At 42.8% G+C, this 25,851-nt stretch overlaps 1 protein-coding gene across 5 annotated transcripts in view; it reads left to right on the forward strand.

Annotated features, from left to right (window-relative positions):
• Positions 1–4,703: 4,703 nt before the first annotated feature.
• The window catches only part of PAM (peptidylglycine alpha-amidating monooxygenase), a 250,259-nt gene continuing 229,111 nt past the window's right edge, over positions 4,704–25,851 (forward strand). For 3 of the 5 annotated variants that reach the window (XM_073545548.1, XM_073545723.1, XM_073545901.1), the window contains exons 1-2: positions 4,704–4,856; positions 9,970–10,427. In XM_073545548.1, the coding sequence (XP_073401649.1) occupies positions 10,336–10,427 (92 nt within the window). In that variant the 5' untranslated portion in view covers positions 4,704–4,856; positions 9,970–10,335. Of the gene's footprint in view, positions 4,857–9,389; positions 9,526–9,969; positions 10,428–25,851 lie in introns of those variants that run through there. The other 2 variants (XM_073545813.1, XM_073545631.1) reach the window with 2 other exon arrangements.

Genomic DNA, 25,851 nt, shown 5'->3' on the forward strand with positions numbered 1-25,851 from the left:
ATGACCCACAGGAAGCACAGCAGCTATGGAAGGAAAGAGGCAAGCTGTTCATCTACGAGGGTAAACTGTGTCAGAGGAACATCAACTCGTGGACACACGAACTGGTCTGGCAGGTGGTAGTCCCGAAGAGGGATGCGCCAATGGTATTAGAGGCGTACCACAATGGAGCAGGACACTTCGGTTGGAAGAAGTTGGAGGTCCTACTTCGTGAAAGGTTCTACTGGGTTGGCATGAGGAGTTCCATTGAGAAGTGGTGCCGAGAATGTGGCCCATGCAACCTGCGCAGAAAAGACCGAAACAGCCAGCGAGCCCCATTACAGCCGATCATCACAAAACAGCCGCTTGAACTGGTAGCCTTGGATTACGTGAAGTTAACTCCGAGTAGGAATGGCTACACCTATGCTTTGACCATCGTGGACCATTACTCAAGGTTCTTGGTAGTTGTACCTGTTAAAGACCAAACAGCGAAGACCGCAGCCAAGGCATTTCAGCAACACTTTAGTCGACCGCACGGATACCCTGAACAAGTGCTCACCGACCAAGGTCCAGCCTTTGAGGCCGAAGTGTTTCAGGAGTTCTGTAACATGTACGGTTGCAAGAAAATCAGAACGACGCCATACCATCCGCAGAAAAATGGCATGTGTGAGAAGATGAACCAAGTGGTAATTGACTTATTGAAGACCTTACCTCTGGAAGAACGAAACCAGTGGCCAGAGAAGTTGCCAGATCTGGTAGATCTATATAATCATATACCAGTAAACTCCATAAATTGCACTCTGGCCTACTTGATGAGAGCAAGACCTGGCAAGTTACCCATTGATTTGGACATGGGAGTCTTAACACCTGAGACAACATGACCAGATGCTGACTGGGATACAGAGCGGCAGCAACAATACCGCAAAGTACAAGAATGTGTGGAGAAAAGTTTGTCCCAAGCAAGACAGAGACAGGAAAGAAATTACAACCAACACGCCCATGCAGTTCCCTTGTCACCAGGAGAACAAGTACTCAAAAGAAAGAGACGTGTTCACTAACTAGATGACCAGTGGGAGGCAGAGCCATACATCGTGATACCTTCAGACTTTAATAACACCAAAGTATGTATGATCAGCAAAGATGGAGGAGAAACCTTCGAAGCAGTCTCAAGAGATCATCTAAAGATGTGCCCTGATCAATTGAAGGACAAGAAAGAAGTCCAAGACACTCCACAACCTATAGTAGAGGTGGAGGAAAAGATTCAAACTATACTTGGAGAATTTCCTCGGACGTGGACACAAGTAAATCAGGCAATAATAGTACCAGTACTAACCTTTCATCTGCACCAGATGAAGAAGAGACTCTAAATGAAATGGCTCCAGTAACATATACCACATCTGCAGAAGAATTCGGAAATCTGTCCCCTGCTAACAGCGAATCTGACAATCTCATGGTGAGTCTAGGAGTAGAGAGAAGGCAGTCTAGAATACCTATCTTACACAAGTCTACTTATAGTGTAGTGACTAATGCACCAACAGTAGACATCAGAGAACAGGTCAGGTCATCAGAAATACCTATACTGCGTAGATCCACTCGTAGTACTAGAGGTCAAATCCCTGCCCGTTACAGAGATTACGTCATGTAAATAAAGTTATAAGAATGTATAATAGTAACCGTTAAGCATGAGAGCCTACAGAGACTTACTGTAAGAACCTTTTTAAGTATTCGCAATAACCAGTTAAAGGACAATTGGGCCACAGGACTATGTGTAGTCAGAACTGTATTTGTAAATAGTTACTCCAAAAAGGCCTTGGAAATAAGCCGCCGGCGTGGCCGAAAAACAGGCCCATCTGCAGAGTGCCCTGTGGCCACGCCCAGGGACGACACACAAAGTGGGTTAAGGCGGTTCCCACCAACCAAACTCCAGGTACAAGCACAAAGACAATTCCTGGATAGCAGCTTAACTGTAGCAGCTTTGCTGTAGTAACTGTGCTATTATTTTCTTGTCTGGTTTTTGATAATTTTTACATTTTTAAGACTGTAGATTTTCATTAATTGTTGTTGTTAACAATTCTTGTTATATTTTCCTCAGTCCAGGAGTACTGAACTTAACTGGGGGGAATGTGACACCCCAGAGTCCGGTTGTCAGAGTGACATTGCCTCCCTCTATGAGGTGAAGTCATGCTTGGAGGCAGAAAAGGGACCCCATGCCAAGCAGCATAGATTAAATCACAATTTCCTGCTGCAGGTCAGAAAAGGGAGATGCCTTATAAATTCTGGCCAGCAGAGGGGGTTGGTGAGTCAGATAGAAATCAGCTGAGGGGGTTGTCATGGAAACAAAGCAGCTGTGAGGAAAATGACAGTTAAAGGTGAGGACGTGAGGTAAAGAGATCTTTCTGGAAGATCCTGTCAGATGAAGACAGGGAGCTAATCTGAAAGGAGCTCGATAGGCAGAGCTGATCTGTGAAGCGGGAAAGGACAAGATCAGAGACTGAGAGACTCTAGGGAAGCTAAAATACTGCATATAGCAGACCCCTGAGTGAAGCGCTAATAAAGAGAAAAGGGACATCAGAGTCCTAGGTTGACAGGAGCTGTAAGTCCTGATAGCCGAATCTGAAAGTACAGGGGATTGTAAATTCCTGTGCACATTGAACACCTGAGGGCACGTCAGCGGATAAGGAGCCCGGGGCTGATGGTGAAAAGGACGGTACCCGTGGAATAGGCTCACGCTGTCAGCCGTACAGGTTAGTGAAACCATCACGAATAGAGGGTCGCAGCATAGTTATATACAGCGGAGACCCACACACAGAGCGCAGAAAGGAAGGTCCCAAATCTCCACCTGACAAGGTGGATCTCCTGAATGCCTCCAGGCGAGTGGGACTCATTCCATCACCTGTATGTGGTACTCTGGACTACAACCAATTACCAGTAAAAGGTAAAGAAACTGCACCTCTCTGTGTCTTTCTCACATTTCTCTGCACCCCAACGTTCACAGCCATTTTTACTATTTATTTAAATCTTTGCCCTGGGATTACAGCCGTACCTGTGGAGAGCTACAACATCATAGCTGCGCCCAACATCCATACCAGAGAAGCAACACCGCAGCGCTGGTCACCTCTGACTAGAAAACCACAGGTGGCGTCACGTATTTCACCAACTAATAACTTTATTTTCATTTTTACCACATAAATACCACACAACTTTCCCCTATTTTATTACTGGGCGCCTCTGGGCCACGGACCGGGTCGCCGCCGCCGTGACACCGTCCCCCATTGAAGTCGAAGGGCCCGGTACCCAGTACCCCCCCGGGCCCCGCGGGGAGCTCCACCTGCACATTGGAAGAGGTGAGCAGGATTTTGGGTGTCATTTACAGGGGAAGGACAGAGCCAGGAGTGCTGGGAGCCACCAGATCATGTCCTAGGATTTTCAAAGGTACTGTCCATGAATTTCATCTCCTCAAGCTGTATGCCAGCATAGTAATAATGGGCCCCAGTCATCCTCGTCTCTTGGGTGGTTTGAATTTCTTGCTGAAGGGTGTACTTACTTTCTCAATTTACTTACAGTCATTGATGTTACTCTGTATGGATTGGCATACTTTTTATTTTTGACAAGTGCCACGGGTGCCATACAAACCATACACGTTACATGAAACTTGAAATTGACAAGGATCCTAAAGCCAACACAACAGGACAAGTTCCATCCCTTTAAGGGCTCATACTCACTTGCGAGAGACTCGCACGATTCTGGTGCGAGTCTCTCACATGAAAACCCGGCACTGCCACCGGCACTTGGACCGGAGCGTGCTGCTACATGTATTTCTATGCCACCGCATGCTCCGGTCCGAGTGCCGGTGGCAGTGCCAGATTTTCATGCCAGAGACTCGCACCAGAATCGTGCGAGTCTCTCGCAAGTATGAGCCCTCAGGGTAGCCCTTTAAGTCCAGGTCACAGTCTGATTTTTCTCTTTATAGGTATATTTTTGAGCAAAATTGTTCTTTTAGTCTATAAGCTTCTGACAACATGTCTCCGAATTTTAAAGCAATAAATTTTGTATTTTTTTTCTGACAAAGAAAAATGGTCAGAGGAAAAAAACAAAAAAAAAAACAGTGCTTTTAGACCTCAAAGAATGCAAAGAAAACAAGTTCATAATCATTTAGAAACAACAATACTAATGTTTTAACTCGGGAAGAGTCCAGAAATCAATATTTTGTGGCATAACCATGATTCTAATCCCAGCTTTCATGCGTCTTGGCTGCTTTCCACCAGTCTCTCACACTGCTTCTGGTGCAAACACTTAACTAGTTCTTCTCTGTTTTATGGCTGGTGACCATCCATCTTCCTCTTGATTACATTCCAGAGGTTTTCATTCTGGTTCAGGTCTGGAGAATGGGCTGCCCATGACAGGGATTTGATGTGGTGGTCCTTTTACTTTTTGCCAGACCTGTATGTGACCTCAGGGATCACACTGATCTGGAGCAGGGGGTCTCTATCACTGCACTTTCTGTATGGCTGACATCTACACAGCATCTCTGTCATGGACACTATAGTGAGCTTCCCTTACTCCAGAGGGCCGGGTGTAGACCCTGCAGATGAGTGGGCAGGAACAGATCCCCTCACCCTAGAAACTTGGACAAGTGTGGGCTTCCCTTACCCAAGATGGCCACCACTGCTGCATGTGCTTACTGCGCAGGTGCAGACCGTCCCCAGTCAGATGATCAAGGCTGACCTCAGCAACTTAGTAACGCCTCTCCTCTCCCGGAGTACTCTATGGAGTCAGCGTGTCTACACTGCTCTGGTTCACACGCAGATAAAGCATGCGGTTTCTTGATCAGAGAACTGCTGATCCTTGTGGTTCCACAGTATCATTGAGTCCCAAGTGTGGTGAGTCTTTAGGTTACATTGATTAGAACATACAGATGGTATACTTGGCACCAAGTGGATTGGATTTCTGCTGTCACCTATGTAGTATTCACATTGCAGTTTCTGGTTATATACCCTTATACACATGCACTGATGGGGTTTATTCGGGAAACTTCCATATTGTAAGATCAGTTCGGATTTATTACTTTGTTATTCATAACCCGCACACGTGTGTGTATATATATACATGTTACACTGAGCTGTCGCAGATGGCTGATTAAAAATCCACTTTATTTTTTCCCACTAAGCTTGAAAGTGCTGTCGTGGTTTTCATTTTTTGCTTTTTATTATTTTTTGTTTGCAGTGTGGCCTGATGAAGCTACGGTTATAATGCTGCCTGCTAATACAGCACAATCATAGTCATCTGCACTTCACAGACATTGTCATCATCACTGTCCCCATTGGGGCTCACAATCTGAATTAAGTATGTCTTTGGAGTGGAGTGTTTTATTAATTTTTTGTCTTTGACATCTCTATATGTCACGTGTAGTGATTCAATAAGTATATTATGTGTGTGTAGTACTTTCTTTGGAAACCAGACGGAACATCCAAGTCACATCCGATTTCAAACCTAGGAAAGTGTATGTGATCATGTAGATTTTTTTTTTTTTTTTTTTGGTCCAATAGATAAATTCCTTAAGCCGCTCCTTGTGGGCTTGGCGCTTCATATATCCAACAGAAACACCCCTGCAGCCGAGTTTCCAGGTAAAAAAAAATAGAACTTTATTCCAATGTGAGATGTAATCCAAATGTACCATGCGCGTGTCGGGCTGTAATCATGGATGGACTGGGTGACGGACTGAAACGCGGAGAGTTTGGATGCACCTGAGATGTCATCTTTTTAATCACATTGAACATTATGGTCTGTTTTATCACCTGGGACCACGGCTGGAGGAGGTTTCCTACTGGATCTGAGCAGTTTCCTTCCGTGCCGAGGATCTCAGGGGTGAGCTGCTTTCTTTTTACTATCAAATTTTTTTTTTTTTTTCTGAAGATGTATGAAAACGGATGGCAAATCGATGTCCCACAGATGTAAAAAATGGACACACTGATGGCACACGGATGAAAATCAGATGGAAATGAGAAAATTATCTGAGTTTTTTTGGATGAACCTCTAGTGATTTGTTATACCTTTGTCTGCACTGGCCCTTATTCTGCGTTGTCTCCTGCAGACCCCCTACACTGAAATGTTGGAGGTTAGGCTGGGTTCACACTAGCGTTTTTTAGCGCTGCGCTTCATGCGCATGCGTCCTGCGCCCCTATCTTTAACATGGGGGCACATGGTCTAGCGTTTTCACGCGTTCGTATGCGTTTTCGTGCGCATGCGTTTTTTTTGTAGTGTGTGCATAGGCGCGTCGGGCGCAAGCTGTTGCATTTTTGGTCCGTCCAATCTGTGTCAAAAAAGCGCTTGCGCATGGAATGCGCAAAAAAAAATCACATTACAGTCTATGGGAACGCAGGTGTGCGCATGAACATGCGCACTCCTGCGTTTAAAATCGCATGCGTTTTAAGAGTTAAGATGGCTAGAAACTGGTTAAAACGCATGCGCCTAAAAAAAGCAAACGCATGCAAAACACATGATGCGTTTTTTTGCATGCGTTTCTACTGCACACGAAGCGCAGCGCTAAAAAACGCTAGTGTGAAACTAGCCTTATATACCTTAATGTGCCGCACCTCTACACCTGGGAATGCTGGGTATATGCCCTGATCTGCACCTACCGCTACTCCTGTGTGTATGCAAATCAGCTCTCCAAAAAGGAGGAAGCCATCACCTAAAGCCACCTACTGCCGGAGGCCTCCTGTTAGCCGATATCCCACCGACCCATTAAGGGGCCTTGAAACATGGTCTGTTATTCTAGCTGAGCCAGAGTGTCAGAGAGTAGACCGCGCTCTTCCCCCTAAATTGTACAGGACCGTTCACTGGTTGGCTGGGAGAGAAGCCATTGGTGTAGCTCTTGGGGTTAGGGCTCTCTCCCACTTGCGATAAAATCAAAACAATGCAAGCTAATTAAAAATCGGATTGCATTTGTACCAATTTAATCCCATGCTTCTATTCTCAATGTTTTTTTTTTTTTCCTGCTCCGATCGGTTCGCGATTGGATGGAAAAAAAATGCAGCATGCAGCGACAGCATACAAAATTCGGATCGAACACACCTATATAAGTCTATGGGTGCGTGTGAAGCATTGCACTGCATTGTGACATCACCTGAGTGCAGTGCGATTCCCGCGGACATTGCAGTGGAGGAGATAGAGAAATTACTTTCTCCATTTCCTCCGCAGCTGTGCTTTGATTCTCTGATGCGAGAAGATTGGCACAGAGAGCACTGGCCTCGGCTCGCACTCACAGCAGACCAGGAGCCGAGGGTCATTAGAATATCGCATCAGATATGATATGCTAATCTTACTCCAGCCATATGTTAGTGCTGATGTAGGGATACCAAGAAGACTCAATACTTTGATGCACAACCACTTCCCCTCCGCAGGGATCCCCGTAAGGCCTCTTTCACACTTCAGTTTTTTGCATCAGTCATGATCCGCCAAAAGGACGGATGGCGGATCCGTTGTAGTACTGATGAGAGAGAGAGAGAATTTTTTTTTTTTTGTCCGGCACCCAGAAAGAATTTCGGGTTAAATGAGTGTCTGGAGGATCCGCAACAGAAAAAAACGTTGCAAGCTCCGTTTTGAAATCTTTGAGGATGGTGACGGACAGGAACTTTTGGCGGATCCTCACAAAAAAACGGATGCAACGGACGGCAATCCGTCACAATCCGCCTATAATGGAAGTCAATGGGGAAAAAAACGGATCCTCAAAAGAAAATTGCGGATCCGTTTTTTTCAAAACCTGGCGGATTGTGACTGATTGTAAAAAACTGAAGTGTGAAAGAGGCCTTAGCAGCGCTGGTGCTGTATGGCGACCCTGACCACGACTCATCGCACTCCCAGAGATAACAGTGTGCTGCTGCTACTACATTGCAACATAGTAAGTGCTGTCTCGTTGCAACCTGAAACTTGTCATGACGGCTACGTACAAGTGTTTATAACGCCAAGGTCACTGCGGCGCTCCTAACTACATCTAAGGCCTGTTTCACACATCAGTTTTTTTGGTCAGTCAAAATCCGCCAAAATGGCGGAGAGCAGATCCGTTCCTGTACTGTCCACAACGTTTGTCACCGGACCGTTATTTTAACGGATCCGTCAAAGGAAGAATAGAATTTTAAAGGAACCGCTGCCTGGGGAAGGAGAGAGAATTTTTCAGCCGCCAGAACAGAGTTTAGGGTTAAATTTCCGGCTGAGTGAAGTCTTTCGGGCATGCGCAGTGAGAAGTGTGGATCCTGCCACCCGAAAAAACGTTGCGTGGTCCGTTCGGGCATGTCGGCGGACGTCAAAATTTTGGTGGATCCGCAAAAAAACGGATGGCCGTCCGTCAAGATCCGCCGGTAATGCAACTCAATGGGAAAAAAAACGGATCCGCCAAGAAAAATGACGGATCTGGGTTTTTTTGCACAACGGCGGATTTTGACTGATGGACACAAACGGATGTGTGAAACAGGCCTAAGGCTCCCATGCACATCAGACTAATGTCAACCAAATCTACTGATGTAGATGGGTCCATCCGACACTTTGTGAATGGGGCGATCAGTGGATTGTTGGTGGAGATGTTGCTCAGGCTTATTTGATTTCTACTTCCAATCTCATTGTTCCCACAGAGATAGACCGCTAGCCGACATGTCAGCCGGTGGCTTTCTCATGGAGAACCCAAGAGCAGTTGGCCCTACGGGCACGCCTGTGAATGGGCTAGTCTGCTGAGATTGCTGTCAGCTGAACAGTCCGCCAAAGTATCATTCAGCCAGCAGTAATGTGTATGGCGGCCTTTACACGTACAGGTCTCGGACCAACAGGTAGTGTCATCTTCTCATCCAAAATCCCTTTACATTCCCTATAATGGAGTCTTTTTCAGATGTATGTTTACATTTTTTAAAGCAAATCAGATCAATTTTCCAACAGATTTCAATCAAATGTGGATTTACACACCGATTTAGGCTTGATTGGACAGAAATTGATCAGAAATCTGTGTATACGTGCATTAGAAATGAACATAAGTGTGGTGTTTGTCAAACTAACTGTGCAATAATGTCACTAAGGCCAAGCTAATATCTTTTTTTTTTTTTTTTACAACTTGCATGAAGTCCTCGTTCACACGGTCAGTATTCGGCCAGTATTTTACCTCAGTAGTATCTGTAAGTCAAAACCAGGAGTCGAACAATCAGAGGAAAAGTATAATAGAAACCCGTGCACTGCGTTTTATCTTACAAATACTGAGGTGAAACCTCCCCAAATTCCACAGACAGGCGTCTGAATGTGGAGCTTCTCCCTCTTTTAGGCTGTAGTGACACACTAGGAAGTTTCCTGCTTGGACGTGCTCCATTGTGGACGTGCAGACTGTATGCAGTGCAGCTGTGTCCATGGCTGGTGTCTGTCTGCTGCTCCTCACTTCCTTCCCTATCTGTTTGGTCATGTCACAGGTCTCCCAAGCGTCATCACAAAATAATGGTGGGAGTTCCTCTGTGTCGGTAGATCCTCCCTGCTCCATTTCCAGTTAGTAGGAACTGAGGAGCAGAAGGATCAGGGGTGAGTGCTTTGTATGAGACTATCAAGCTGCTCGTTTTGACATGTTGTCTTCCATATATATATACCCTCGGAGGGTCTGGTTTCCTGTCAGAGAGTGTGAACCCAGGAACTTGCGATCTATCACAGTGTGTGTATCTCTAGATGGCAGCTTCTGCATCAGGGAACCTTGTAGACCTTTCTGCATCCATGATAGACGTGTGTCTCATATGTGGGACCCGGCAGCTGTACAACCCCAGCATGTTGCGCGACTGACATGTCTATCATTGTGTGCTCTTGGCTGAAGCCAGGATTGTGAGTGAAAGGAGGTAGCAGCATATAGTTTGGTAATGGGGATGGGCTTAGGGTTGTCAAAGAGCAAATGTATTGAGAAACGTCAGCAGGGGATTTGCTGAGGACTAATGGTGTAATATGTTAGTCATCCACTATATGCCCCTCTCTTTGCAGCCTCTCAATGAAGACTGATGCTGGCGTTTGCGTGATGTCACTCAGAAGGCTCTGTAATTGTGGGTGATCAGCAGGGTGCGAGCCCCTGGAGGAGACTGGCATCCAACTTCTGCTCCATCACTTCATAAAGAGTTCTACAGCAAGAAAACCCGAGTCCAGTGACTATTTCTGGATAATCAAAGGCAACCGTATCGTCCCCCCGCGCGTTGTCGCCAAGCGGAGGAGACGGATGAGCCGTCATCTGCTCCTGGACACCTGAAGGGCTGCCACTAATGGAATCGTAGATTGATAAAGCTTCCTAATTGCCAGGATTACAACGCTGCCTTTACATTGTCTCCTAACCGGAGCTGGAACAGCGGGGTGGACATGGCCAGCATTCTTAGCAGTTTCATTCTATTATTTCTTATATTACAAGACAGCTGTTCTAGTTTCAGGAGCCCCCTCTCAGTATTTAAAAGGTAAGGGATACGTTTCTACCTTTTTCACTAATATAGCAGATGCCTCATAGAAACAATTTATATGAAAAATTGCATTTTTTTTTTTTAAATAAATCTTTAACTTTTCCATTCATATTATACTAGAGAGGCTTTTGTACAATCTCCCATGACGTACTTAGCATGTTGGCTATAACATCCCAACCACATCGTCCCCCCAGTTTTGATTGGTAGAGGAAAAAAACAAACCAAAACATGCCCTGCTTTGTGGTGGACAAATGTGGCCAACGTCTCCCGTATGGAAGCTTTATGGAGGGAAGTGGAATTAGATTATTTCTAGGTTAGGTTTTGATTTGTTGACTTTTTTAGTATGTATAACATAAGATTGTATTTATTTATTATGCTTTCCTTATATAGCGTTATCTTTACAGGCATTATCATCGCTGTCCCCAATGGGGCTCACCATCTAAATTCCCTATCAGTATGTCTTTGGCCACTTCTATCTTTATATGTTTGTATCAGTGTGTATGTGTGTCTATGTGCGTGTTTTACAGGTCTTGTGGAATAGTCTTCTGTAGTTGACTTTATTATGGTTTTGCAGGTATTTTGTACTGTGAGAAGTTGTCACAACCAAATCCCAGTCCCTATATATATTACACTGTGTGTGTCTGCTGTCCATCTGCTTCTACAATGATTTCTTCCCAGCTGCTTTCACATCCACGCTGGTTGAAATGCCACTTTGCCATCACGGTTTTCTTCCGCTAATCATCTATTAATATATAAAAAAAAATTGTCATCTGATCCCAACAAAATTGTATTTAAATCCAAGTCTTCGTTTCACTCCGAGATTCTAAATGCATCTATCTCCATAATCCTAGCATGAAATATTTATGTGTGCATACATAATTCACCACAGCGCCCAGAATATTTTTCTCCATATGCTACCACCTCTTTCCATTGTAAACGTTCTCCACCTCCTATTAGTCATCCCCGGCTTGGCTTCAGATGCTGCTCCTGCTTCTTAAACTATACAAAAACACATTTCAGGACATATTTTCTGTCCCAGCTGTATTACCAGTGCCGTGAGATATTAAAACGGAAAGTTTGGCATTTTCGGCACTCTCTGGGTCTGTTTGTAGCTCACACAGAATGGAAACTTCCATGTGTGTGTGTATAATATATATTTATTTTTTTACACATCTGTGAATATATGTATATACCACAGGACTCTCCGGTGCTGTATTTCTGTAGCTCTGACCTGGGGGAAATCAGTTTATTTGCTGTACTAATAAAACATTTGATCATCCGATCAATCCTAATTAATCAGACCCAACTAAGAAAAGGCATTTTATTACGGCTTCTTTATTTTGACCCTACTTCTTCTATAAGAATTGTTGTTAGATAACAACATGGTAAAATAAAAAAAGTAAAACGTATATTACATTAAGGTGGAGTAGTTGTTAGTATCTCTAGTATTAAATAGAAAAATATTCAGAATTGAGAGTCCTCAGTGGTTGATACCTTTTAATGGCTAACTGAAAAGATGGTAACACATTGCAAGCTTTCGAGACTACTCAGGTCTCTTCCTCAGGCAAAGACTAATACAAAATCTGAAGCGTCACATATTTATGCACAATACAGCCTAGAAAAAATGCAATAGATAAGACAAGTGACGTGAAGCAGAACTGTCAATATGGGAGAGGGAGAAACATAAATATTGGACCAGTACATAGATAAGGAGTCCGGATGTTTTATAGTCCTCTGATTGGGGTCTCCTAATGTGTTGTGATGCCCCCACCAGGTCTTGAAAGCAAATTCCTTAATTGATGTAAAAAGACATAAATCCAGGCGACACATTCATTCCAGCACTGAGAGTGTCAAAGGTCGTCATAAATTTATTTTTCTATCTACTGGCTAACACGGTACAAAGATATACATCTTTCCTGTAGTATTTAATATTTACCTTTTAAATATAAAACGCTGTTCACATTTACGTTGCGGTTAAATTTAAACGCTAAACATGGTCATATCTTACGCACACCGGACACCACCGAACCATATTGGATAAGACATTGTGGTATCGTCATTTTGATGCTAAATTTTGTGCTACATGTCAGGCTATTGTACTAATTGGACTAATACGACGGCGGCTCGGAACGTCATCCTTTTTCATGAACTTGTAAATGATGTTTTTTCAGTTCATATTTTTTTTTTTTTTTACTCTTTTACCTACTTGTTTTTTTTAGGTGACCATGTGAATAAGGGAAGGTGGGTGGCAAACAAAAACACTTCTTTTTTGCAGCTTAACTAGGGTCTTCTACTTGGTCCCCTAAAGACTTGAACAGCACATCAGCTTAGTGTTTCAGATTTGCCTACTAGCTGTTACCCACCTGTACAAGAAACAGGTAGGCGTAAGCCTTTGTTTTCACCAGTGAAATAGTCCATGTTTATAACGCAAGCGTTAATGTAATGACTTGTCAGGATCTATTTTCCAAAGTATCCGAATGGTCACACGCAACCCCTTTGATTTTAATCAGTTAATCAGGGTTGCTGTCTGTGCTATATTTTGTCAAAATTTCCGGAAAGTTTGATGGAAACCAAGGTGAAGCCTCCAAAATGATGTGAACACAGAAGGTAACGGCACCAAAAAAATCAGATGTAGACTTGCTGTTTGAGTGCTGTTGCTCTACACGTGGTTAGCCCCTTAAGTCAGTGATTTGTGGTGGATTTCATGCTGATTTCGATGTAGAACATATGTTAAAATCCATGTGAAACTTTTTCTTTTAAAGTTGTATTTCTTCTAGGCAGAAATAGTTGTACAATATCTAACAGATAAGAGAGGTAAATGATGTCTCCAAATTAATGTAAATGTAATATTTAACCACGCTTCACTATGTACTTGCCTTTGTAAGGTTAATGGTTATAGGGGATTGCCCAACATTACAAGTAATGATGACATACAGTGTGTACGGAAAGTATTCAAACCCCTTTAAATTTTTCACTTTGTTTCATTGCAGCCATTTCGTAAATTCAAAAAAGTTCATTTTTTTTCTCATTAATGTGCAATCTACACACCCATCTTGACTGAAAAAACAGAAATATAGACGTTTTTGCAAATTTATTAAAAAGGAAAAACTGAAATATCACATGGTCATAAGTATTCAGACCCTTTGCTCATTATTGAGTAGAAGCACCCTTTTGAGCTAGTACAGCCACGTGTCTTCTTGGGAATGATGCAACAAGTTTTTCACACCTGGATTTGGGAATCCCCTGCCATTTTTCCTTGCTGATCCTCTCCAGTTCCGTCAGGTTGGATGGTGAACGTTTGTAGACAGCCATTTTCAGGTCTCTCCAGAGATGCTCAATTGGGTTTAGGTCAGGGCTCTGGCTGGGCCAGTCAAGAATGGTCACAGAGTTCTTCTGAAGACACACCTTTGTTATTTTAGCTGTGTGCTTAGGGTCATTGACTTGTTGGAAGGTGAACCTTCGGCCAAGTCTGAGATCCAGAGCACTCTGGAAGAGGTTTTTATCCAGGATATCTCTGTACTTGGCAGCATTCATGTTTTCTTCAATTTCAACCAGTCGTCCTGTCCCTGCAGCTGAAAAACACCCTCATGATGCTACCACCACCATGTTTCACTGTTGGGATTGCATTGGGAAGGTGATGAGCAATGCCTGATTTTCTCCACACATACCACTTAGAATTATCACCAAAAAGTTCTATCTTCGTCTCATGAGACCAGAGAATCTTATTTCTCATAGTCTGGGACTCCTTCATGTGTTTTTAGCAAATCTATGCCGGCTTTCATATGTCTTTCACTGAGGAGAGGCTTCTGTTGGGCCACTCTGCCATAAAGGCCTGACTGGTGGTGGGCTGCAGTGATAGATGACTTTGAGGAACTTTCTCCCATCTCCCTACTGCATCTGTGGAGCTCCGCTACGGTGATCTTGGGCTTCTTCTTTACCTCTCTCACCAAGGCTCTTCTCCCATGATTGCTCAGTTTGGCTGGATGGCCAGGACTAGGAAGTCTTCTGGTGGTCCAAAACGTCTTCTATTTAAGGATTATGGAGGCCAGTGTGCTCTTAGGAACCTTGAGTACTGCAGAAATTCTTTTGTAACCTTGTCCAGATGTGTGCCTTGCCACAATTTTGTCTCGGAGCTCCTTAGCCAGTTCCTTTGACCTTATGATTCTCATTTGGTATGATATGCACTGTGAGCTGTGAGATCTTATATAGACAGGTGTGTGCCTTTACAAATCAAGTCCTATCAGTTTAATTAAGCAGAGCTGGACTCCAGTGTAGGAGTAGAGCCATCTCAAGGAGAATCACAAGGAAATGGACAGCATGTGACTTAAATATGAGTGTCTGAGCAAAGGGTCTGAATACTTATGACCATGTTTTTTTCTGGGTTTTTTTCCAGTCAAAATGGGGTGCAAAGTGTACATTAATGAGAAAAAAATGAACTTTTTTGAATTTACCAAATGGCTGCAATGAAACAGGGAAAAATTTAAAGGGGTCTGAATACTTTCCATACCCACTGTATTGCTAGGGTATGCAGTCGCTTCCTGCATCATACTCTATAAGAGACATTATTATTATTATTATTATTATTATTATTTATTATAGTGCCATTTATCCTATTGCACTTTACATAATACATACAAGTACAGTAATCTTAAACAATACAAGTCACGACTGGTACAGGAGGAAAGAGGACCCTGCCCGCGAGGGCTCACAATCTACATTGGATGTGTGAGGATACAGTAGGTGAGGTTGAGCTGGGTCGGGCAGCGGTTTGGTGGATCGGTGGTTTTCATCTGTTTTCACTGACAATACATGTTGGGGGCTGTGTATTGCTTTGGGGTCTGCTCTGGGGCAGTTTAGATTTCCCCTTTCTTTCTTTAGGCTTATTTAGTTCTCCGGCTGTGAAAAGGCGTCTAGGACCACCGTAGGAACGCTCCACGGCTACTGTTAGTTGTTGTGAATAGGATCAGGGGTCTGCAATCCGCTAGCTACCAACCTCTCCGGTTTTCTGGACTTAGCTTGCATTTTTGTTTTTTCCTCCTCCGGTGACTCATTCATAACAGAGTTCCATGCAGCACTGGACGCGGAGTAAAGGGGAAAATTGAACCGTTTCCTTTCCTTATAAAAATATGACCATAACCCTCATTATAAGGTATATTGGTTCAATTGTCAGACTTCTGTAATATATTGTTAAAAAGCGGGACGGAACTGACTAAACCTAAGAGGATGATATAGCCCAAAAGCGATTTGTCATCCTACATGTTTTAATTAAAAAGGTAGTACTTTGTAGTATCTTACAGAGAAGCAACTGACAAAGATGAATGACGTTGCAAACCTTTCATCGTATGCGCCACTGCAAAGGAGGTGGATGAAAGTCTAGGAGGCAGATAGCAATGATTGGGTTCACATCAGCCTTCGGAATTCTCTTCTCCGTTCCTTATTAGGAAAGGAAAAAAATGGACTTCATGGTGCAGACGCATTGGTCACTTAACAGACACCAGACAGACTCACTTGTGTGATTAAAAAAAAAATCAGCCTAGCATGTCGCACTATTTGTTCCAATAAAAATGGCAGAATCTGTGACAGCCTCTTGAAATAAAGATATCTTTTCATTATGTCCTAGGAGATCCTGCTTATTTCCGTTCCTCCTCATCATCACTGTCCTGTGTCTTTGCTTTAATACCTTTAACACAGGGTGATGATAGCCTGAACAAATGCTCATGTGCAATCAATGCTCTGTGTAAACCTGCCCAGCAGTCAATTGCTCGTACAAACCCCTCATGATCATTGTGACAAGAAAATGAATAGTAAGTGCTGATCGACTGACCATATTGTCAATCTGCACTCCTTAACTGCAGCAGGAGCCTCCCCCCTCTGCCCTGTTTGCAGTAGGACACAAAGATAGTTCTGAACAATACCATTGGCCAATGGTCTGACTGGTAGCGTTAAGTTATTGCTGATTGGTAAATATTTACGGGATGTTGATTGAATATCACACTGTTTAGACAGGTAGACCACGCTGAAGGGTGCAGTCAGACGGACCGTGATTGGACCGCATCGCACAGACTGGCCGGTGGCTCTCCTGATTTTCATCATCATTTTTGATTCGATTTTCATGACTGTTTGATCAGTGTCAGTTTTTACCATCAATGATTCATCATTGATTTTCTAGGATGCAAAGAGATAACAATATAAAGCTTCTCCTGCCCATCGCAATGTTATAAACAGGTGGCATCGGTTCGCTGTCTGTGACACTGACCCGTAGACCTGTGTGGGGGATTTTAGATCCGTGGCTCAGACATGAATAATAGTAATTTTATATTTTTTCATAAATCAATAGCGCACGTGAAAATAAGAAATCTGCTTCTTTCTCCTCCTGGACTGATCTTTCATTTTGAATTCATGTCTAAAATCTTTAAAATCCCTGTTTTCAGTGAAGATTTTCTCTTTAGAAGATGACAGTTGGTGCTTTTAACATTCTTTAACCCCTTAAGCCCCCAGGGTGGTTTGCACGTTCATGACCGGGCCAATTTTTACAATTTTGACCACTGTCCCTTTATGAGGTAATAACTCTGGATCCTGGTGATTCTGACATTGTTTTCTCGTGACATATTGTACTTCATGTTAGTGGTAATATTTCATTCAAATAACTTGCGCTTATTTGTGAAAAAAACGGAAATTTGGCGAAAATTTTTAAAATTTTGCAATTTTCCAACTTTGAATTTTTATGCCCTTAAATCACAGAGATACGGCACATAAAAAACTTAATCAGTAACATTTCCCACATGTTTACTTTACATCAGCACAATTTTAGAACCAAAATTTTTTTTTGTTAGGAAGTTATAAGGGTTAAAAGTTGACCAGCGATTTCTCATTTTTGCAACACCATTTTATTTTTACGGACCACATCACATTTGAAGCCACGTTGAGGGGTCTATATGATATAAAATACCCAAAAGTGACCCCATTCTAAAAACTGCACCCCTTAAGGTGCTCAAAACCACATTCAAGAAGTTTATTAACCCTTCAGGTGCGTCACAGGAATTTTTTGAATATTTAAAAAAAAAAAATTAACATTTAACTTTTCACAAAAATACTTTAGATTCAATTTTTTTTATTTTACCAAGGGTAACAGGAGAAGTTGGACTGCAAAAGTTATTGTGCAGTTTGTCCTGAGTACGCTGATACCTGATATGTGGGGGGGAACCACTGTTTCAGCGCATGGCAGAGCTCAGAAGGGAAGGAGCGTTGTTTGACTTTTTCAATGCAAAATTGGCTGGAATTCAGATCGGACGCCATGTCACGTTTGGAGAGCCCCTGATGTACCTAAACAGTGGAAACCCCTCACAAGTGACCCCATTTTGGAAACTAGACCCCCCCATGGAACTGATCTAGATATGTGGTGAGAACTTTGAACCCACAAGGGCTTCACAGAACTTTATAACGTACAGCCGTACAATTAAAAAATCATATTTTTTCCACAAAAATGATCTTTTCACCCTCAATCCTTATTTTTCCAAGGGTAACAGGACCCTAAAAGTTATTGTGCAATTTGTCCTGAGTACGCTGATACCCCACATGTGGGTGTAAACGACTATTTGGACGCATGGCAGAGCTCGGAAGGGAAGCAGCGCCATTTGACTTTTTTGGCTGGAATTGAGATCGGACACCATGTCGCGATTGGAAAACCCCTGATGTTCCAAAACAGTGGAAACCCCCCACAAATGACACCATTTTGGAAACTAGACCCCACCCCAAGGAACTTATCTAGATGTGTGGTGAGCACTTTGAACACCCCCGTGCTTCACAGAAGTTTATAACGCCCGGGCGTGAAAATAAAAAAATCGTATTTTTTCCACAAACATGATCATTTAGTCCCCAAATTTTTTCCCAAGGGTACCAGGAGAAAATGGACCCCAAAAGTTGTTGTCCAATTTGTCCTGAGTACACTGATACCCCATATGTGGGAGAAAACTACTGTATGGGCACACGTCGGGGCTCGGAAGGGAAGTAGTGACGTTTTGGAATGCAGACTTTGATGGAATGGTCTGCGGGTATCATGTTGCCTTTGGAGAGCCCCTGATGTACCTAAACTATTGAAACTCCCCACAAGTGACCCCATTTTGGAAACTAGACCCCTCACGGAACTTATCTAGATGTGTGGTGAGCACTTTGAGCCCCCAAGTGCTTCACAGAAGTTTATAACGCCCGGGCGTGAAAATAAAAAAATCATTTTTTTCCACAAAAATGATATTTTTGCCCCCAATTTTTTATTTTCCTAAGGGTAACAGGAGAAATTGGACCCCAAAAACTGTTTTGCAATTTGTCCTGAGTATGCTGAGACCCTATATGTGGGGGTAAAACACTGTTTGGGCGCATGGCAGAGCTTGGAAGGGAAGGAGCACCATTTGACTTTTTCAACGCAGAATTGGCTGGAATTGAGATCAGACGCCATGTTGCATTTGGAGAGCCCCTGATGTGCCCAAACAGTGGAAACCCCCCAATTATAACTCCAACCCTAGCCCTAACCCTAATGGGAAAATGGAAACAAATACATTTTCTTTTAATTTTATTATTTTTCCCTAACTAAGGGGGTGATAACGGGGGGGTTTGATTTACTATTTATGGCGGTTGTTATATTTGGCAGCTGTCGCACGCTAAAAGACGCTTTTTATTGTAAAAATAGTTTTTGCATCACCACATATTGAGAGCTATAATCTTTCCATATTTTGACCCACCGAGTCATGTGAGGTCTTATTTTTTGCAGGACGAGTTGACATTTTTATTGGTACCATTTTTGGGCACGTGACATTTTTTGATCGCTTTTTATTCTGATTTTTGGGACGCAGAATGAACAAAAACCAGCGTTTCATGAATTTCTTTTGGGGGGTGCGTTTACACCGTTCCACCTGCGGTAAAATTGATAAAGCGGTTTTATTCTTCGAGTCAGTACGGTTACAGCGATACCTCATTTAGGTCTTTTTTTATGTTTTGGCGCTTTTATGCAATGAAAACAATTTTATATAAAAAATAATTATTTTTGCATTGCTTTATTCTGCGAGCTATAACTTTTTAAAAAATTTTTTGCTGATGATGCTGTGTGGCGGCTCGTTTTTTGCGGGACAAGATGACGTTTTCAGCGGTACCATGGATATTTATATGCGTCTTTTTGATCGCGTGTTATTGCACTTTTTGTTCGGCGGTATGATAATAAATCATTAGTTTTTGCTTCGTTTTTTATTTTTATTTTGTAAGGGGTTCCCTAAAGGGGATAACTAATGGGACAGTTTTATAGGGCGGGTCGTTACGGACGTGGCGATACCAAATATGTGTACTTTTATTGTTTTGTTTTTTTTTATTTCCAAAAAATGAATTTATTAGGGAATATTTATTTATTTTCTTTTTTAATTTATTTAGCGATTTTTTTTTTTTTTTTTTTAAAGTTATTTTTACACATTTTTTTAACTTTATTACATTGTCCCAGGTGGGACATCACTGTCCTGTGACAGATCGCTGATCTGTCACATCACAGATCACTGTGACAGATCAGCAATCTGTCACAGGCAGTGCTGCAGGCTTCCTCCTTGCCTGCGCTTTGCAGGCACTGAGGAAGCCGGCTCCCTGCAGGCCTCCGAAGGTCCCCGTCGCCATCCTGGATTCGGGGACCTGCAGGGATGGAGCCCCCGGCAGCAGCGCTGCACATTGCAGACATTCTGCTGCAAGTTCTCCTGAAACCACACTTCTCCATAGAATTTTATGAGCACCAAATGTCGTCTCCTAGCTCAGTAGTGGGAAAATCTGTATTCACTGAAGATTGATTTTTTTTTTTTTTCCCCCTAAATTGAGAAATTTGAGAATGAGTCCAGGAGGAGAAAGAAGCAGATTTCTCTAATATATATTTCAAAGTTACCTATTATCAGGTAATTTTCACTGACCCGTAGACTTGTGTGGGTGATTTTTGATCCATGAGTTATAGAAAAAAAAATGACAGTTACTATTGAAGGATGTTGCCACTACCTTTTATGTTTCTGATGATCTAGATGTAAGAAAGCCTTTTCAGGACTAGAATTTTTTCAATGTCCCCGGCACAGGGAAATTTGGAAAGCCTGATATAATATATATATATATACTGGCTGAAGAGCCCGTCGCTGCCCGGGCATAGTAACGAAGACACCAGAAACACATTGAGAACGCAAGCATCTATATCTTCTTTGCTGGCATTTTAACCTCTACCCTGTATGGATTGAAGTGAATAAAATAAATTTGTTTTCACTACATCGTGGAGCTGGGCAACCTTTTTCCATGTCAGAACCAGAGTGCTGAGTGGAACGGTCCTAACTTCCATACCAGGGATCCCTTTAAGAGAGGCCTGGGGTGAGAATCGGAGCTCAGAGTGGATTTGCCCTGACTTCCATACCGGTGATCCCTTGAAGAGAGCCTGGGATCAGAACCAGAGCACTGAGTGGATTTGCCCTGACTTGCATACAGGAGATCCCTTTAAGAGAGCCTGGCGTCAGTACCAGAGCATTTGAAGGCAGTTGCCCTGACTTCCATACCGGGGATCCCTTTAAGAAAGGTCTGGGGTCAGAACCAAAGCGCTGGATGGATTTGCCCTGACTTCCATACTGGAGATCCCTTTAAGAAAGGCCTGGGGTCAGTACCAAAGCACAGAGTGGATTTGCCCTAACTTATATACCAATGATCCCTTTAAGAGACCCTGGGGTCAGAACCACAGAGCTGAGTGGAACGGTTTTAACTTCCGTACCGGGGATCCCTTTAAGAGGGGCCTGGGGTCAAAACCAAAGTGCTCTGTGCTCCTTTCTGTGGGGCAGACAATGGCTGGGAGCTTATGTTCCCGGGGATGCCAGATTTCTCTGCTGAGGGGTTGTCAAGTGGGAAAACTTGCTCATAGCAAGCAATCACAGCTCAGCTTCTTTTAACCAGCTCTGGTGAAATGAGAGATGCTTAGTGATTGGTTGCAAGGAAAACTGTTGCTCATAGCAACCAATCACAGCTCAGCTTCTTTTGAACAGCTCTGGTGAAATGAAAGATGCTTTGTGATTGGTTGGTGATACACACACACACACATTCATACATACATACATACATTCAGTTTTATATACAGTTAGGTCCATATATATTTGGACAGAGACAACACTTTTCTAATTTTGGTTCTAGACATTACCACAATGAATTTTAAACAAAACAATTCAGATGCAGTTGAAGTTCAGACTTTCAGCTTTCATTTGAGGGTATCCACATTAAAATTGGATGAAGGGTTTAGGAGTTTCAGCTCCTTAACATGTGCCACCCTGTTTTTAAAGGGACCAAAAGTAATTGGACAGATTAAATAATTGTAAATAAAATGTTCATTTCTAGTACTTGGTTGAAAACCCTTTGTTGGCAATGACTGCCTGAAGTCTTGAACTCATGGACATCACCAGGCGCTGTGTTTCCTCCTTTTTGATGCTCTGCCAGGCCTTCACTGCGGTGGTTTTCAGTTGCTGTTTGTTTGTGGGCCTTTCTGTCTGAAGTTTAGTCTTTAACAAGTGAAATGCATGCTCAATTGGGTTGAGATCAGGTGACTGACTTGGCCATTCAAGAATATTCCACTTCTTTGCTTTAATAAACTCCTGGGTTGCTTTGGCTTTATGTTTTGGGTCATTGTCCATCTGTAGTATGAAACGACGACCAATCAGTTTGGCTGGATCTGAGCACACAGTATGGCTCTGAATACCTCAGAAATCATTCGGCTGCTTCTGTCCTGTGTCACATCATCAATAAACACTAGTGACCCAGTGCCACTGGCAGCCATGCATGCCCAAGCAAACACACTGCCTCCGCCGTGTTTTACAGATGATGTGGTATGCTTTGGATCATGAGCTGTAACATGCCTTCGCCATATTTTTCTCTTTCCATCATTCTGGTATAGGTTGATCTTGGTTTCATCTGTCCAAAGAATGACTGTGCTGGCTTTTTTAGATGTTTTTTTTAGCAAAGTCCAGTCTAGCCTTTTTATTCTTGATGCTTATGAATGGCTTGCACCGTGCAGTGAACCCTCTGTATTTACTTTCATGCAGTCTTCTCTTTATGGTAGATTTGGATATTGATACGCCTACCTCCTGGAGAGTGTTGTTCACTTGGTTGGCTGTTGTGAAGGGGTTTCTCTTCACCATGGAGACTCTTCTGCGATCATCCACCACTGTTGTCTTCCGTGGGCGCCCAGGTCTTTTTGCATTGATGAGTTCACCAGTGATTTCTTTCTTTACTTCTCAGGATGTACCAAACTGTAGATTTTGCCACTCCTAATGTTGTAGCAATTTCTTGGATGGGTTTTTTCTGTTTTTGCAGCTTAAGGATGGCTTGTTTCACCTGCATGGAGAGCTCCTTTGACCCCTTGTTTCCTTCACAGCAAAACCTTCCAAATGCAAGCACCACACCTCAAATCAACTCCAGGCCTTTTATCTGCTTAATTGAGAATGACATAACGAAGGGATTGCCCACACCTGTCCATGAAATAGCCTTGGAGTCAATTGTCCTCTAATTTTTTTGTTCCCTTTAAAAACAGGGTGGCACATGTTAAGGAGCTGAAACCCCTAAACCCTTCATCCAATTTTAATGTGGATACCCTCAAATGAAAGCTGAAAGTCTGAATTTCAACTGCATCTGAATTGTTTTGTTTAAAATTCATTGTGGTAATGTCTAGAACCAAAATTAGAAAAATGTTGTCTCTGTCCAAATATATATGGACCTAACTGTATATAGATATATATAAATTTACTGTTGCTCACTGTTCAGTTGAGATGACATTTTTAAGTTGATTGTACAGCTGGACATTTTTTAATATTTTTTTTTTATCAACTTTTCCTGTTGTTCATGAAAGATGCCACTGATCTCTTCTCTAATACATTCATATACCATCTATGAGGCTCACAGACAAGATAAGCCTGGTGACATTTAAAAAAAACACTTTGGAGAAATAGTTACTATAGTTAAGCAAAAAAGAATTCACAGGCTTCCAGCCCAGGGGGCACATCAGTAGTCCGAGACCACCAAGTCAGAGGTTTTCGAACCTCCTCTTTTTCTTCTGACTTCCCCGGTGCTTCAGTAGGCTCAACACGACACCATGTGTGCAGTATGCCGCAAGTATGATATCGTGCCAGGTTGCCAGCAGGTCTTAGGAAGCTCGCAGGGCTCTGGTCCAGTGGCCGCAGACTAGCATCGTTGTCCCTGGACCAAGATCCTGCAAATCTTTTTGCTTACCTATAGTAGTTACCATTTCCTGCCACATCTAAGGTGTAAAACGAGTGGGATCTCTCCAAGTGACCTGTCCCCAATCGGTGCAGCAAGATCTTGTGTGTGGACCCATTGAAATACCCCCCCCCCCCGTGCTGTATACAGTATGTATAGTCCTGTGATGAAACATGGTTAAAGTAAATCTGTCATCACAGCTCTATATATGAAAGTAGGATGCTCTATAGGTGTTCGGATCCTACTTACCGGAACACTAGCCTAGAAGCCATACACAAATCAGACTGGTAGTGCACTGGGCTGTAACATTACACTGGGACTGCTTCTTCTAGGTCCATTGATGTGTCCTCTACCTCCATCTTCCCCAGTGCTATTCCAGCCTGATTTGGCTTCTACTTTAGATTTCTCATCATGACTGACACATCAGTTTTGTGGGGGACAAGCACCCATATAGCCATATCGGCTACTTTCATGTACAGTTGTGGCCAAAAGTATTGACACCCCTGCAATTCTGTCAGATAATACTCAGTTTCTTCCTGAAAATGATTGCAAACACAAATTCTTTGGTATTATTATCTTCATTTAATTTGTCTTAAATGAAAAAACACAAAAAGAATTGTCCTAAAGCCAAATTGGATATAATTCCACACCAAACATAAAAAAGAGGGTGGACAAAAGTATTGGCACTGTTCGAAAAATCATGTGATGCTTCTCTAATTTGTGTAATTAACAGCACCTGTAACTTACCTGTGGCACCTAACAGGTGTTGGCAATAACTAAATCACACTTGCAGCCAGTTGACATGGATTAAAGTTGACTCAACCTCTGTCCTGTGTCCTTGTGTGTACCACATTGAGCATGGAGAAAAGAAAGAAGACCAAAGAACTGTCTGAGGACTTGAGAAACCAAATTGTGAGGAAGCATGAGCAATTTCAAGGCTACAAGTCCATCTCCAAAGACCTGAATGTTCCTATGTCTACCGTGCGCAGTGTCATCAAGAAGTTTAAAGCCCATGGCACTGTGGCTTACCTCCCTAGATGTGGACAGAAAAGAAAAATTGACAAGACATTTAAACGCAAGATTGTGTGGATGTTGGATAAAGAACCTCGACTAACATCCAAACAAGTTCAAGCTGCCCTGCAGTCCGAGGGTACAACAGTGTCAACCCGTACTATCCGTTGGCATCTGAATGAAAAGGGACTGTATGGTAGGAGACCCAGGAAGACCCCATTTCTTACCCCAAGACATAAAAAAGCCAGGCTGGAGTTTGCCAAAACTTACCTGAAAAAGCCTAAAACGTTTTGGAAGAATGTTCTCTGGTCAGATGAGACAAAAGTAGAGCTTTTTGGGCAAAGGCATCAACATAGAGTTTACAGGAGAAAAAAGAGGCATTCAAAGAAAAGAACACGGTCCCTACAGTCAAACATGGCAGAGGTTCCCTGATGTTTTGGAGTTGCTTTGCTGCCTCTGGCACTGGACTGCTTGACCGTGTGCATGGCATTATGAAGTCAAAAGACTACCAACAAATTTTGCAGCATAATGTAGGGCCCAGTGTGAGAAAGCTGGGTCTCCCTCAGAGGTCATGGGTCTTCCAGCATGACAATGACCCAAAACACACTTCAAAAAGCACTAGAAAATGGTTTGAGAGAAAGCACTGGAGACTTCTAAGGTGGCCAGCAAGGAGACCTGAATCCCATAGAACACCTGTGGAGAGATCTAAAAATGGCAGTTTGGAGAAGGCACCCTTCAAATATCAGGGACCTGGAGCAGTTTGCCAAAGAAAAATGGTCTAAAATTCCAGCAGAGCATTGTAAGAAACTCATTGATGGTTACCGGAAGCGGTTGGTCGCAGTTATTTTAGCTAAAGGTTGTGCAACCAAGTATTAGACTGAGGGTGCCAATACTTTTGTCTGGCCCATTTTTGGAGTTTTGTGTGAAATGATCAATGTTTTGCTTTTTGCTTCATTCTCTTTTGTGTTTTTTCATTTAAGACAAATTAAATGAAGATAATACCAAAGAATTTGTGATTGCAATCATTTTCAGGAAGAAACTGAGTATTATCTGACAGAATTGCAGGGGTGTCAATACTTTTGGCCACAAATGTAATAACTTGCTGACTGGTTCACTTTAACAGTCACTACCACTTGTTGGTTACTAGGGATGTGGATGGTGA

Source organism: Dendrobates tinctorius, unplaced genomic scaffold (genome assembly GCF_039654945.1).
Source record: "Dendrobates tinctorius isolate UK_male_01 unplaced genomic scaffold, ASM3965494v1 ptg000003l, whole genome shotgun sequence".
In the NCBI taxonomy this organism is placed as follows: domain Eukaryota; kingdom Metazoa; phylum Chordata; class Amphibia; order Anura; family Dendrobatidae; genus Dendrobates; species Dendrobates tinctorius.